At 41.8% G+C, this 15,207-nt stretch overlaps 1 protein-coding gene across 1 annotated transcript; it reads right to left on the bottom strand.

Annotated features, from left to right (window-relative positions):
* Positions 1-422: 422 nt before the first annotated feature.
* On the bottom strand, positions 423-4,069 carry NDUFA4 (NDUFA4 mitochondrial complex associated). Its single transcript, XM_068152530.1, has 4 exons — positions 3,937-4,069; positions 3,191-3,279; positions 2,441-2,501; positions 423-643 (listed from the first exon to the last, which is right to left on the bottom strand). Exons 1-4 carry the CDS (start codon positions 3,976-3,978, stop codon positions 587-589), a joined length of 249 nt encoding a protein of 82 aa, XP_068008631.1. The 5' UTR covers positions 3,979-4,069; the 3' UTR covers positions 423-586.
* Positions 4,070-15,207: the final 11,138 nt, after the last annotated feature.

The raw sequence follows: 15,207 nt of genomic DNA, 5'->3' as shown, positions 1-15,207 counted from the left end.
GCTTATGACTTAAAAAAAAATAATATGAGAGAAAGAAATCAAGACTTTTGCAGAGGGCTTGGTCTTTTCTGGGGTTTATGTGGATTTTTTGATTCCCTCCAACAACATACGGTAATGTCTGTTGCCTTCCTGCTGGACCAGGACTTGATAGCATGGACTTGTCTGCTATCAAAATTTCTTAAAATGAGAAATTCAGGGGCAATAAGAAAATATATATACACACACATAAATACAAGCTTTCAAGTCCTTGTAGGCTGGAATACTGCATGAATAAGCAATTATTTTTCTAGCTGTAAAATCGGTCAAGACAACTTCGCTTCCTTGTCGAGGAAACATGATTTGTCTTTAGCTTACTTTTTGACTGTGATACAACAAACTTTACAGGAGGATATTCTCATTTTGCAAAACTAAAGAACAGACACTTCCAAGTTTCAAACGTTTATTAAGCCTCATCAAAACACTTCCAAACACATGCCCAAGTGCAGCGTGAGGCAAGTTGGATTATTTCCTGGATGAGTAAGCATGACAATTGTACGGACGGCTTCCGGAAGACCTTCTGTGCAGCTTAGGGAGATGAGTGTGGTGTTCAGAAGTCAGGACGATCCTTTTTAAATTTGCTGTAGTCTACATTAACTGAGTAGAACTAGGAGAGGGAGGGAAAAAATTAGTAAGAAGCCTGAATATTAATTTTTCATTAAATTTACTAAAAACTTTGAACTCATCAAAAAACTGAAATAAGCTTGTCTGTACATTAGAGAGTAACAAATAAATATAAGGGCACTAGCTTTCTATTATCTCCACCCTACATACAGTATTAGAAGGTCTGCCATGGTCATGTCTACAACTAGAGAAAAACCCATGACGTCTTCTCTTTAAACCCCAGAGTAGTACTGCTGAGTTTATCCTTTTTCTCCCCCAAATCCACGTGCTTCTGTATACCAAAGGCCAACACCCAAGCTTGCCAAGTGGCAGAAAGCCTGGCATAGGTGAACAGCTATTGTCACATGGGAACAAAAAGGAAGGAAAATAACAATAGAGCCTTTCACACAGTTTGTATTAATAAAGCTGGATCCTGTTATGAGCAATTCTTAACAGCCCAAATAGTCACGGACAACAATGAACTAACAGACTAAAAGCTATTTTGGCATCCCAACCTGACATGACAGCAAGCATGAGATGCTATTGTTTTCCTTTAAGACTAAAATAAAAAATAGCTATTAGCTTGATTACTTTTACTTATGCCCAAGTTTTACTTTTATTTTTTAACTTCCTCAGAGGAAACAAAGCAGCCTACAACACATTCAGACTACATCTTTCTGTGTGACTCCTACACAGAGGAGTCTTCAGGAGTCAGGTCTTCAACTCCTCTCCTTAGGAACACTGAGGAAGCTGATATTACAAAGAGAAGTATAAAAAAGAAAAATGATTCCCTCAGAGGCTGAAACTTCTGGTATCAAGAGTTTTTCATTAAAGTCATCCCCATTTTAGAGTATCTGCCTTTCCATTTCCCACAGTGCAGAGCTGGCAAAAGAAGAATCCCCAATGATACACACACCCAAATATGGTAAAGCCTGAGCTTGTGTTTTCATGCTAAGACAGAAGGGGAATGCTACACAAGGCATGCACTCTGGAAGAATTTGTGCTGCGCACTATGTTGAATTTGTCTCTTTTAGATGCTTAAGAAACAGCAACATTCCAGAAGCAGCAAAGAAAACACAGTATGATATTCTTCCTTGGACCTTCAAGGGAAATGCGAAGTATTTTGTTTTGGTGTGTGGGGGGGTTAGGCTTATTTCAATGATTACAATAAGAAGACATGGTATTAAACAGGCATTAGCTTTGAGAATGCAACAGGCTTGCTTTTTTTGGTTGTTTGAAAGTAATTTTAATATATTCTTAACAAGAATAAATAAAGCATCACTTCATACATCTGATTTCTGTAAACTACCAAACGTTTTACACACATTTTCAGGCTTTTTTATTAATGAAGTAACTGGAATTTTGCTCAAAGAACACTTCTGTAGCATCATTACTTACAGACAACTTTCAAGCAAGCTGTGGAACTGACCACTGTTTATGTTAAACACTGACATTGTCGTGCTTTGCTTCTCATGAGCAAAGCCAACAGTTTCTGTAGTTCAGAGCTCAAGTGAGGTTTTGTCCTCCACATAGTTCATTTCTATTATGAGGTAGTCTTACCCCCACAGGTAATTTCTTTTTCTTTGAATATAATACATGTGACTACTTCTGTATTGTCTCTTTTCACCCCAGTATCAAGCAACTCTAGCAGTATTTTAAATCTTAAGCTCATGCCTCTCTTGTGTTCTAGAAACAGAGCTGTTGCACAGCAGAGGTAACCCATCACTCTTTCAAATGCCCTAAAGCAGCAGGCTCCCCATTTGAGATTATATTTCTTAAAAATCTGTATTTTTCATTTTACCTTGTACTGGTCACTGGGAGCCAATTTCTGCCAAGGTTCTGGATTGTTTTTCTTGTCCCAGCTATTGAGAGAAACACAAGATATGAGAACTTAAGATAACGACAGTACCTTCAAAATAAATAAAATCTGTGTGCGTTTTATGGTTATCAGACCATGGACAATCACTCAACCAAGTACTTTTCCACAGAAAATGACACAGTCCTCCATCATTTTAGCCTGGAGAGGAGACTCAGGGGTGACCTTATTGCTCTCTACAACTACCTGAAGGGAGGTTGTAGACAAGCAGATGTTGGTCTCTTCTCCCAGGCAACCAGCACCAGAGGACACAGTCTCAGGCTGCACCAGGGGAGGTCTAGGTTGGATGTTAGGAAGAAGTTCTATACAGAGAGAGTGATTGCCCATTGGAATGGGCTGCCCGGGGAGGTGGTGGAGTCACCATCACTGGAGGTGTTCAGGAGGAGACTTGATGGGGTGCTTGGTGCCATGGTTTAGTTGTTTAGGTGGGTTGGATTGGTTAATGGGTTGGACACGATGATCTTGAAGGTCTCTTCCAACCTGGTTTATTCTATCCTATTCTATCAGCAGTCTCTAAGTATCATGCAGTAAAGAAACAAATCTCCAAATCAAGGAAACATCCACACAATTAATGCTGGTACTATTGGAGCATGACGCTAAAGGATTCCAGAAACATAAAGATCAAGGCAGTGAAGTTTCCTTTAACATATGCACTGTGAATGATTTTATACATACCAGACATCAGGGTTGAACATTGCCAAGCGCATGAGATATAGGCCTGCACCAATGCCTCCAGATCCAATGATCACAAATAGAGGGATCAACTACAACAATAACGAAAATATCATACCACAATATAGGAAAATGGCGTTATTACATGAATTTTGGACAAAAACAGTGACAACCTAAAGAACAAGCTTACACACTGAACCATAACACACTGTCCTCTAAAGCCCTGACATAATCTCCTCGTGTTACTGGACACTCCTGGCGTCAGAGAGCTACTAAGCCGCTAGGAAGAGACAGACATAAAAACAATACTGCTACATGCTTAACAGCCCAACAAGCATGAGTCCTTCCACTGCCTAAGAGAGCCCACACCATCTGTACCACTAATAATAACAGTGGGAGCGAGGGGGTGTAAGAAAAGAGATGAGAAAGAATGTAGAGCTACCTTGAGCCTTGCTGCTGCAGCATGAGAAAAGGCACACAGGTACTAGAGGAGAAAGGGGACCTGACCATGTCTCGGCGACCAGCCCTGATCTGCCCACATGCCGTCAGCCCCGGCGCACCCGAGGGGAAGGTGGGCCCCTTTCCCATCCAAAGGGAAAGGAGACGGAAGACCGAGGAGTGGGGCGACCAGCGGGGCGACCAGCGGGGCCGGGGACTACGACTGCCAGCAGGGGAGAGCGCAGGGAGAGGGCGGCGGCCGCTGAAGCCGAGGTGCCCCTGCAGACAGAGCACTGCCGCCGGGTACTCACGCTGGGGTGTTTCTTGGCGTGGGTGAGTATAACGCGAAACATGGCTGCAGCGGGCACAGCCGAAGGTTTCACTCTCTACAAGGCTCCGGAGCCGTCCTCCCCGTTCAGCTGCCAAGGCCCAATGTCACCGAGGCCCCCTGCCTGGCAGGTGCCCGCCGCCGCCGCAGCCCGGATGTAGCAGCTCCGGCGTTTGCCTGTCCGCCTTCCGCCGCGGCAACCCGACCCGGCGCCACGCCGCGGTGTCCCGTGCCGCCACCACGGAGCTCCTGGGGCTTCGCAGCTCCGGCGGCAGCACGGCCCCCGGGCGGTTAGCTGGCAGCACCGGCTCGCAGAGCAGGCACCTGCGGGGGCACCCCTAACCCGCTCCGAGGCGGGCAGCCGAAAAGCACCAACGCTGCCTCGCCCCGCCCGCCGCTGAGAGCCGCGCGGGCACAGCCAGCGCTGAGGGTAGGGGGTGGTGCGGCGGGCAGAGCGTGCGGACATGGAGCAGCTTGGCGCAGCTTGAGGGCTCTCCAACAGGCAGTTGCTGAGGGCTGCTCCTTGTCTCGTACTGCCGTCGAGCCTCCGCCACGCAAGCAGGGGCCAGAAGCCGCCGCAGCCTTCCCCCTTCCCGAAAGGCGCCTGTTGGCTGCTCGGTGGCAATGGCACAGTTCTGGAGGTGTGCGGCGGCGTGTCGGGGCACAGGCCTACCGCCGCCTTTGTCTTCTCTAGGAGGCTAGGAGGCAAACCTCGCTGTACAGGTGTGTCTGCAGGCACCCGGGCTAAAACCTCAGCGGGTGGCATAAAGTTGAGACGACAGTTTAGTTGTCCTGCAAAAGAGAAAAAGAGTGACATAAAGCTTCCAATTTTTTTGCTACAATTAGGGTGATAAAAGTTGGGCATATACGCAGCATTAAGAGGGAACTTTGGTTTTGAAATGTAACATAGAATCATAGTGAAAAGCTACCTTTGGTGGTGAGGTTTGTAATGACAAAGTATGTATTTTGAGCAAGGTTGGGCTGGATTCATTTTTCGTGCCAGGTAATTACAAGCAGCAGGACCAAGTACTACATAATATTGAGTGCAAGTGCTGCCCTAGGAGTTTTGTCTTCATTGCTGTATGTCATCACCTACAGAATTGGGAGCCTGGTGCCTACCTTTGGGTAGGAACACCAGCCGATTTGATGTATGATTTATTTCACTAACTCAAAGGGAAAGTTTGCATCTAATGGTTAAATTGATTTTTAGGTTGAAGATCAGCATGCTATTAGTCTAAGAGGCCCTTTCCTAGAAGCAGAATAACTTCACATGAGTGCAAGTGGCTTCTGTGGACGTGTAGCAAAGTAAAATTTTGAATTAAAAAGCAATGGCAAAGAATAAATGCATTGGAGCAAATGTTTTTTTATTGCACTTAGTGGTACCACAGACTGGATTCTGCTTATTTGCAAGAGTTGTCTAAAATTGTCCCTTTCATAATGTCAGGAAAAAAAAAACCTATCATATTACTTGCTTATTCTTCCATAATGCAACCTTTTTTTATTTTGCCAGAGCCAGTTCAATCTGGCTAACATACAACCACGGACAAGCAAAACATGCTTGCAGTTGACTATGCTCAGAAACTTGTACTGTTCCTTCTTCCGGCCTTTTTGTGGATGGGCATCATGTTGGCCAGCTCCCACTCATCTGGGACCTCTCCAGTGAGCCAAGACTGGTGGTAAACAATGGAGAGCGGCTTGGCCAGTTCATCTGCCAGCTCTCTCGGCACCTTAGGATGGATCCCATCCGATCCCGTGGACTTGTGGGGATCCAAGTGGCTGAGCTAGGTCTCTAACTGCTTCCTCCTGGATTACAGGGAAACTACTCCCTGACTCCATCTGCCAGCTCAGGAGGGCAGCTGCTGGGAAGACAACCTATTCTATCTTGCTAGTAAAAATTGAGGCAAAGAATGTGTTAAGTACCTCTGCCTTTTCCTCATCTTTAGTTACAATATTCCCCTCCATGTCCACTAAGGAGTGGAGATTGTCCTTGCCCTTCCTTTTGTCATATATTTATAAAAGCATTTTTGCTGTCTTTCACAGAAGTGGCCAGTCTTAAGCTCTAAAAGGGTTTTTGCCTCTCTAAAGTATTATCTGCTCAAGCTGAGCCAACAAAGGATTACACAGAGAAGTATAAATAGATTCTGTGTTCTAATTTATTTTTCTCTGTTGTTGTTTTTTTTTTCCCTTTAATGGAGAATATTAGTATATTAATGGAAATACGATTTACAGAAAATAATAAGGCTCCCAAATCTTAAGCCAAAATTTGTTCTCATTTAAGATAGTGATGGAGCCTTTAGAGGACAGGATGAGACATAATTCTGATCAAGATATTTTCCACAAACCTAGGCAGGAGAGAATCTCATCTGTCTTCTAACATGAGTTGTATGCTCTAGTTTTCTTTATCGAAAAGGTAAAGATGTATTCTGGTGATTTATGAACAAGACGGATATGAGCAGGTTTTGGAAGTGAGCATGTCATTCATGCACTTTCCAGAGAAAACATTATTTTCTTCTCATTTCTGATGTAGTTTTTAGAGGAAGGTTTATTTTTGCAAAGTAGAAAGGTTTACTGAGTAGAAATTGCACAAGAATGTTTTGCAGGTAGTTTAGAAATCCACTATGTTTTATGCATCCCAGTGAGAAGGGACACGTCAATACAGCTGCTGTTACCAGGTGACAGAACTACTATTGATTGCTTTAGGAGTCTGAATTATCTTGCAGATGCTGACCCTGTTAGGTAACACAGAGCCATCTGAAAAGCATGAATGTGGAGCATGTTTGGATTGTATTTCAGTGAATGGCAGTTCTGTAGGGGCAATACATCTCACACAACTTCAGGAATGCAGAAGTTAGGGGGTTAGTTTAAGCAAGTTTCCTTTCTGAAATGGGTAGAAAGATACAGGTGGCTTCAAGAAGCAATCTAAAGAAGAGATAGAATAAATCCCTCTTTCAGGATGTTGTTCATGGCCCTTGCCAAAATCTCTGGAGATACAAGCTGATGCACAAGGACAGACTTCACTTGCATTTCAGAAAGTGTTACTGGCTAAACCTCATGTTTTCATTACCCTTCAGAGAAAACCTAAAATACCTGCAGTATCCTGGTAAGACCTGAGCAGCTTGTACAGAACATCTAATACATCTAATAATATATTTTTCTTGGTATCCTCACATGGTTCCCACTGTGCAAAAAGATTAGTCTTGGGGTTCAGGTTCTTCCTACAAGGGCTATGATGTAGATGCTGCAAGGACTGATCGGTTTTGTCAGCCGCCTGATTCTGCACACAGTGGAATTTATAACTGAGGATAAATTACTGATTCTTTGGCAGTGGTTTAAACCTTTTCCTGACTTTGTCTCCTGAATTAGAATGTAGAGAAAGAAAATCTGCACATAAGGGCATAGTGCCAGGTTGTTGTAATGAAGCAAATGCTGGATAGGCAAGCCATTGCCTTTTTACAGAATCACCGAATGACCAAGGTTGGAAGAGATCTCAAAGATCATCAATTATAGTATCTCAAATTACCACATTCACTTAATCATTAGTACTTTATGCAGATAATTTCTTGTAGAATATAAAATCCAGTCCCACTTTGCCCCCTTTCTGGGTATTGGCCACTAAATTTCCTGTACTTATTCTACTTCACAGAAATGAGATAGACCATGTTTCAGCCTGGGTGCAGATTGAAGTACTGCATTGTACTCTTAACTAATCTGCCACAAATGTTGAGAAATGACATCTTTTGTCTGTGTATTAATTTATCTAGATTTGTACAAAAGTGAGTGTTTTGTTTCTATTCCCTGAACTCTTTAATTAATCACAAAAGCTTTATCAAAAAGTGCATGAAAGTAATTGTTTTGGATACTCTTGAGTTGTGCTTACTTGTTTTAACTCAAAAATTGTGTGATGTACCATGTATCAAGAAGTAGTATTCTCACATAATCTTTTCTGTAAATACAGTTTCAATGAAAGGTAGAATATTGTATTATTAGGTTTATGAGAGAAGGATAAGAACAGGTTTTGATTTGTGGCTAAGCCCATCCTTCTCCTTTGAAGGACGTATACAGCATATCTAAGATTCACATTGTGTGATTGCATGAAATATATACATGTAATATGACTTCTGAGCAGGAATTTCTTCTTTTATTTGAACAGCTGAGTGAGGCTAGACTGAAGTGAAAATTATGTGAAGAAGAAAGCTACAGCATATTTTGATGTCTTTTCTTGTATCTAAGGTATCAAAAAAATTAAGAACAGGCAGAACATAAGAGCAACTACAGGCCAGTCAGTCTCACCTCTGTGCCTGGAAAGATCATGGAACAGATCCTCCTGGAGTCACTACTCGCTCAAAAGAATAGTGAAGAGGTGATTGGGAACAGTCAGCATGGCTTTGCCAAGGGCAAATCCTGCCTGACCAACCTGGTGGCCTTCTATGAGCAGGTGACAAAATTAATAGATGAGGGGCGAGCAACTGATGTCGTTTACCTGGACCTGAGCAAAGCCTTCGACACTGTCCCGCACCACATCCTGGTCTCCAAACTGGTGACACATGGGTTTGATTGGTGGACCACTAGATGGATAAGGAACTGGCTTGATGGCCGCACCCAAAGAGTGGCTGTCAATGGCTCCATGTCCCAGTGGAGGCCAGTGACAAGTGGAGTCCCTCAGGGATCAGTCCTGGGACCTATCTTATTCAACATCTTTGTGGGGGACATGGACAGTGGCATTGAGTGCACCCTCAGCAAGTTTGCTGATGACACCAAGCTGTGTGGTGCAGCAGACACGCTGGAGGGAAGGGAGGCCATCCAGAGGGACCTTGACAGGCTGGAGAGGTGGGCACAGGCCAACCTCATGAAGTTCAATAAGAGCAAGTGCAGGGTCCTGCATCTGGGTCGAGGCAATCCCAGGCACAAATACAGGCTAGGCAGTGACTGGCTGGAGGATAGCCCTGAGGAGAGAGACTTGGGGGTGCTGGTGGACAAAAAGCTCAACATGAGCTCTCAGTGTGCACTTGCAGCCCGCAAAGCCAATCAGATCCTGGGCTGCATCAGGAGAAGTGTGGCTAGCAGGTCGAGGGAGGTGATCCTCCCCCTCTACTCAGCCCTGGTGAGACCCCACCTGGAGTACTGTGTCCAGTTCTGGAGCCCCTATTACAAGAGGGATGTGGAGGTGCTGGAACGTGTCCAGAGAAGGGCCACGAGGATGATCAGAGGGCTGGAGCACCTCTCCTATGAGGACAGACTGAAGGAGTTGGGGCTGTACAGTCTGCAGAAGAGAAGGCTCCGAGGTGACCTAATTGTCGCCTTCCAGTATCTGAAGGGGGCCTACAGGAAGGCAGGGGAAGGACTTCTCAGGATATCAGGTAGTGATAGGACTAGGGGGAATGGAATGAAGCTGGAGGTGGGGAGATTCAGGCTGGATGTGAGGAGGAGGTTCTTCACCATGAGAGTGGTGAAACCCTGGAATGGGTTGTCCAGGGAGGTGGTCGAGGCCCCGTCCCTGGGGGTGTTTAAGAGCAGGCTGGATGAGGCTCTGTCCAGGCTGATCTAGTGTGGGGTGTCCCTGCCCATGGCAGGGGGGTTGGAACTAGATGATCCTTGTGGTCCCTTCCAACCCTGAATGAAACTATGAAACTATGAAACTATGAAATTTAATTGCAAAGACAATTTGTAAAACGCTTTCCCTTTTTTTGGTGAAATGCTGTTTCATCTTACGTGGCACAAGGAATCAGATTAAAGACAACAGAATGTTCTCTTTGCCTGCTTATTTCAGAACATCCTTGGTCCAAAGAAGTTAACTGCTGTCTTTCACTAATCTATTTGAATGACTAACTTACATGCTTGTATACTTGGAGATTTTACTCCACTGATGCTGTCTCTGTTCATCTGGGTCTTGCCCTTAAGAAACACTTCCTTCAGGCTGCCATCTCTAGGTATGATGACATAAGCAGAACAGAAACCCCTGTGAAAGAGCTGTCATAACAAACACATGTAGTACTCCTAAAGCGTTTAGGCACCCAGTGCTTTTGTCTTTTCTCCATGGAATGCAGAATGGATGTGGATGAAATGAATAAAATTTTTAAATTGGTATTTTCTGCAAGCATAATTTAAAATGCTGGAGCTCTGAAAAATAATACTCATGACAAAAAGTCTGTCTCATAGGAGGTAACATTTGACACAACCTCGCCACAGCAGAATCGCTGCTAATTAAAACAAAAATTTAGTTTAAAGGAAAATAAGTAAGTCTTTAAAATAACAATCTGCCATAGCAAACTTTAATTCAGTATAGGGTAGTGTAGGGTAAAATGATCTGGTCAAAAATTGCCAAGCTGAAAATAATGTGATTGAAAATCAGAAAATTCCAGTGAAGTGAGTTATAAATGAAGTAGTCCACATGGCATCTTCCAAGGAAACAAATCGGGACAGTGAAAACTTTTACTGCCTGTTTCTTCTTCTCCACTGCCCCATTTGATCTGGGAGGGGAGGAAGCATGATTTTCAAGATCATTGCTCTTTTAAATCAGTTTGCTGGTATCCTCTTTCATGACTGAGGAATCTGGAAGAGACAGAAGAGTCATTTGAGGGATGACAGAAAAGACTCTGCACTGTGGATTCCTCAAATCTTTTTTCTTTAGAGTCAGTTTGTGTCACAGAATACAAATAAATAATGAGAACACGGAGAGGTATGGTTTTATTACATGGAACAGTAAAGGATGCAGTGAATCACTAGGACCAAGGTTATACAGTCATTTTAATTCAGAGTAAGCCAAAAGTGCTGCTCAGAGAGACAGTTTTATCTGTCCTTTGCCCTTGGCTACTCTTGGCCAACGCCAGTTCACATAGGGCTGTGCAAAAGAGACAAACCAAAAAGTTTTCTCTGGATCAATTCCAGCTCATTGCTGGAATGGAATTGGAGATGTTCAAGTCTCTTGAGGATCTCTGGTTTATGAACCATCACAATTACAGTAGATTCCTTCCCTACCCACTACCACTAAATCCTCCAGAACTGAGTACTGCCAAGCTAGCTTTTGAATAATGTAGAAATAATAGATACATTTTTTAAAGTCAGTGTTTATCTTTTCACATGGACTATGTCATGACTCTAAATATCTGGCTCAGCAGTATGACAGTATGGAAGAAAATCTGCTTTTTCAAAATGCCTGCAGCTGCAGGATTTCATCCCAGTTCTCAACGCTTACATTGAGACTGACCTGTAAAATACTACATTTGCACTATTATTTCTTAAGCATTTATACTCTGGAATATTTATTTTACAGTATCACATAAAACATTATATAAACCAATGAAACAAATTACACAGAGACTTCTAAAGGTCCAGCCCTGACAGGGACAGTTCTGGGGGCTCTGCCATCACTTAGGAATGTAAAATGTCTATCCTTGACTTGCCAAATCAGTTCACCTTCCCTTGTCTGTTTTCAGGAACTTTGTTTCTTGCCAAGCAATAGATGGTCACAGGCCATAAGATTGGCCTTTACTGAAGTCTATTTTCTCCCCAGCCACAGAATGAGATCAGATCTATCAGTTCTTGCTGCACTTTCCAGGCAAGGTGCCAGTACTTTTTGCCATATGCTGCCAGCAGGTTACCTTAACAAAGACATGTCTTGGCAATTGCTTTTCTTTTTTAAGATATAAAGATGCTTTGATGAAGTGGAGCCCTACTATAACTCAATGCTTTTCCTTCTGCAATAAATAATTTCAAATTCTTAAAATACTGTTTTTCAAGAAAAAAATGTGCAATTTGGCAAAACCAGATTAAAGAAAAAAAGGTAAATTAGCCTCTATAAAATCTTTGATGATGAAACACATCTTCCATGTCTTTGCTGCATATTGTGCTAATCCATGAAATAATATTAGAAAAAGAAGCAAATTCATTCCTAAATGTCACAATTACATTTAACAGAGAACATTAAAAGCAGTTATTTCCTTTCTTTATTGCTTACTGGGTTTATTATTTCATTATAATTTTTCATACAAACCCAAACCAGGCCAGCTTAGCTTCTTTCATTTACAGATAATAACTAAATAGAATTTAAAAGGAAGCTATAGCAACTCCTTCAGTATAATTTATTGTGCAGCAATTCACAAAGATTTTTGTCCCTATAGCTGAAGCATCTTTTGTCCTCAGTGAGACCAAACCAAGATTGTATTGGAAAAGCTTTGTGTGAGAAGGGTCATTGGCACTGATGTTCAAAGTAATTATTCTTGTAAAATTAATTAACTTTTAAAAAAAAATTAAAAATCAAAGCCCTTAGAATCCTTCCCATTGGTAACAGCAGGTCTGTGCTTTTTATGTTCATTGTGGCAGATGTTCTTTACATCCTGGATTTTTTCAGAACAACAGAATGGTTTGATGGATGAAGGACTGCATCTGGAAAAAGTGTATTAGCCAGCATCATTAAAAACCTGTGCCAGAGCCCACTGAAATCAGTGGGAATCACTGGCTTGTGCTCACATTTTTCATATCTTGTTAAGTGAGAATAAGTCTTGATTATTAAAAAAGAATGGCATGATATTCCTTACTTTCATTGCACATAAATTCTTTCTCCAATAGTAAGGAAGGAAATAGGTTGTATTGGTGGGAGAATCTGTCACTGCCTGTAAAGATGGGTAGGTTTGCGATCCTGTGAGGCTTGCAGGCTAGCATAGTAGCTATTGGGTGGCAAACCCGCTTGGGGAGTCTGCATAAGCACCTAAGAATTGCTGGGAAGGGGTAACTGATTGTGGTGCACCAGGAAAATTTTGAAAAATTACTAGAAAGGATTAAAGAACAAACAAGAAAGCATTATTGTTCAAGTGAATAAAGGCACTATTTGCATCTCAGTGCTGTCCTCTCATTACAGAAAGGCTGTGTATACAGACGGGAAAACACTCATGGGAGGAAAAGAAGGATCATTGGAGAAATAGAAGTCTGAGTCACGCTATCAGAAGTGACTGCGTCATCTGGGATTCTTCAGCCTAGGAAAGAGATTACTTGGGATGTATAGCAGAAGACAGTGGGAGCCAGGTTCAAACCACACAAAATAAGGTTGCTTTCATGTCTAAGGTAGTAGATTTCTGGGATTCCATGCCAAATACTGTTGTGATAATAAATGACTTTACATGGGTTGTAAGTGAGAATGGACAAGTTCTTAGAAGAAAGATTCTTAGAAGACGGATTCCTAGAAGATGGATTCTTTGAGGGCTATTAAATGGACAAACCAGATCAGAATCAAGAAATTCTCAAAGCTGAAAATAAATGGAAATTGGGAAATCAGGAGATAGCGTCATATATACTTGCTCTATTCCTGCTTTTCTTTGACAGTCCACTTAGGCTAGATAGACTCTTAAGCTGAATCAGTAAAACACCTCTGTAGTTTAATACTTTCATAATTCTTTATTAAGTATTCTTATTTCTTTATACAGTGGCCCAAATTCTATGTACTTGACAAACAAAAAGACTGTGGCTTAGTTATTTGATGATCTCACTATCTGAAAGTCACATGATAAAAATTATTAATATTCTTTCTATAGCTTTTATGTTTAGGAGCTTTAATCATGACTCGAAATTCTGCTACACCTGAACTGAATAATAGAAAACCAATACAAAATGGAAATACTAAGTCTGCCCCAAATGGATTAGAAATGCAAGTGCAGAAGAAAACCAAAAAGGGCTCTAGCAGAGAAGCACAAGTGAGGCAACATCAGAGACACTGGATCTTACAACACTTTTTGGGAGCATTGTGGTGGAAGAGTATTTTGAGAGGAAGAGTGAACTGAATTTGCAGGTATTACATGGAACACATTTTAAGTATGAAGGATGTCTGAGAAAAAAAAACACAAAACAAACCCAAATCAACAAAACCCCCACAAGTTTGTCTGTAAATGTAACAGAGAACAATACTGTATTTAATACAATACAATTTAATACAATACAATACAAATTTGACAAATGTCATCTGTACAGATGAAAGAAAGAGCAATCTGTGAAAGGATTGAAATCAAACCCGAGAAATTTATGCCTAATGCAGCAGAGGTGAATTCACTGGAGGGATAAAAATGGAAAAGGAAGATGGTAGAAACTGAGATGAATCATTACAGTAGATATGGCAACATTAGAATTGCATATTTTAAAACCAGAGGAAGGAATAGTGATGTAAATTAAATTATGGCAGACCTAGGCAGATGAGCCCAGACAAGAACTGTAGCTGACATGGCAGATAAGAAACCTGCAGCTTGGGTGTTTTTTGCATTGAATCTTTCAGACATGACTTCAGTTGCAGGATCTGCAGCAAGGTCTAAGTTGAGCATGATGTCCACTGTATGGGCATGAATGACAGGGAAAGGTCTCACAGTGGCTGAAAAGGAGGTGTAGGCATATAGAGTAAGGGTAAAGGTGGGAAGATTTCTTTTATCTCTGTCAGGTTTGAACGGAGAAAATTCTAAAAAATGACATGTTTTTCTAAAGTTAAAATGTTTGGTTAGAGAGTGGTAGGACTGGAACTTTAACAGAATGGGGAAGAGAGGGCATGGAAGTCAGGAGTCTGCCACCTGTGAGCATCCATATGAACACAGGTACCTTACATAGGAACTGACTGCAACAGAAATACATCAATCCATCTTTCCTAATCCTTGGGTCTAACACCTGCATCCTGTGTCCGTAAGTAAGAGAGTGAGTAGAGCCCATCTATGCCTAATCCCAAAAACGACACAGATTACTCAGCATGACAATTCACACAGAACTAAAGATATAGATAGCCCTAATTCTAATATTTCTCAATCTTTGCAATCTTTATCTGTTTCTTCAGAAAGCTCTGCTATTGAAGGTCTATTACAACACTCTTTTACAACATGTATCATGAAATAAATGAAACAAAAAAAACAGAAACCCAAATCAACAACCCACAATTAATGGACTACAGCAACACATAGGCTAAAGAGTGAAAGAAATATCTTAATATCTGCTGGGAACATTCCCTGGCAGCATTTGGCTGTGTTAGACCTTGCAGCAGTCTGCAGTTTATTATTTCAAAGTCTTACTCTTCTGAGGCTACTGATACTGAATTTCCTCCCTTTGTAGTTTGAAACAGCAAGGACATCCGATTCTGTCTTTTTCTATTTTACCATGTAGTACTAGACAAAAGAGCAAAGATCACTGAGTAAAGTGCTTGCTGTAATGGCACAGTTAAAGAGTGAAAGCTCTTCAGAAAGATATTTGAGGAGGTCAGTCTCCCTACTACAGATAGTGGTGTTTTGATGGACAA

Source organism: Melanerpes formicivorus, unplaced genomic scaffold (genome assembly GCF_026170545.1).
Source record: "Melanerpes formicivorus ecotype bairdi unplaced genomic scaffold, bMelFor1.0.p_v2 SCAF_23, whole genome shotgun sequence".
Lineage (NCBI taxonomy): Eukaryota > Metazoa > Chordata > Aves > Piciformes > Picidae > Melanerpes > Melanerpes formicivorus.
The sequence above is the reverse complement of the archived record's forward strand: the minus strand, read 5'-3'. Positions and strand labels throughout refer to the sequence as shown.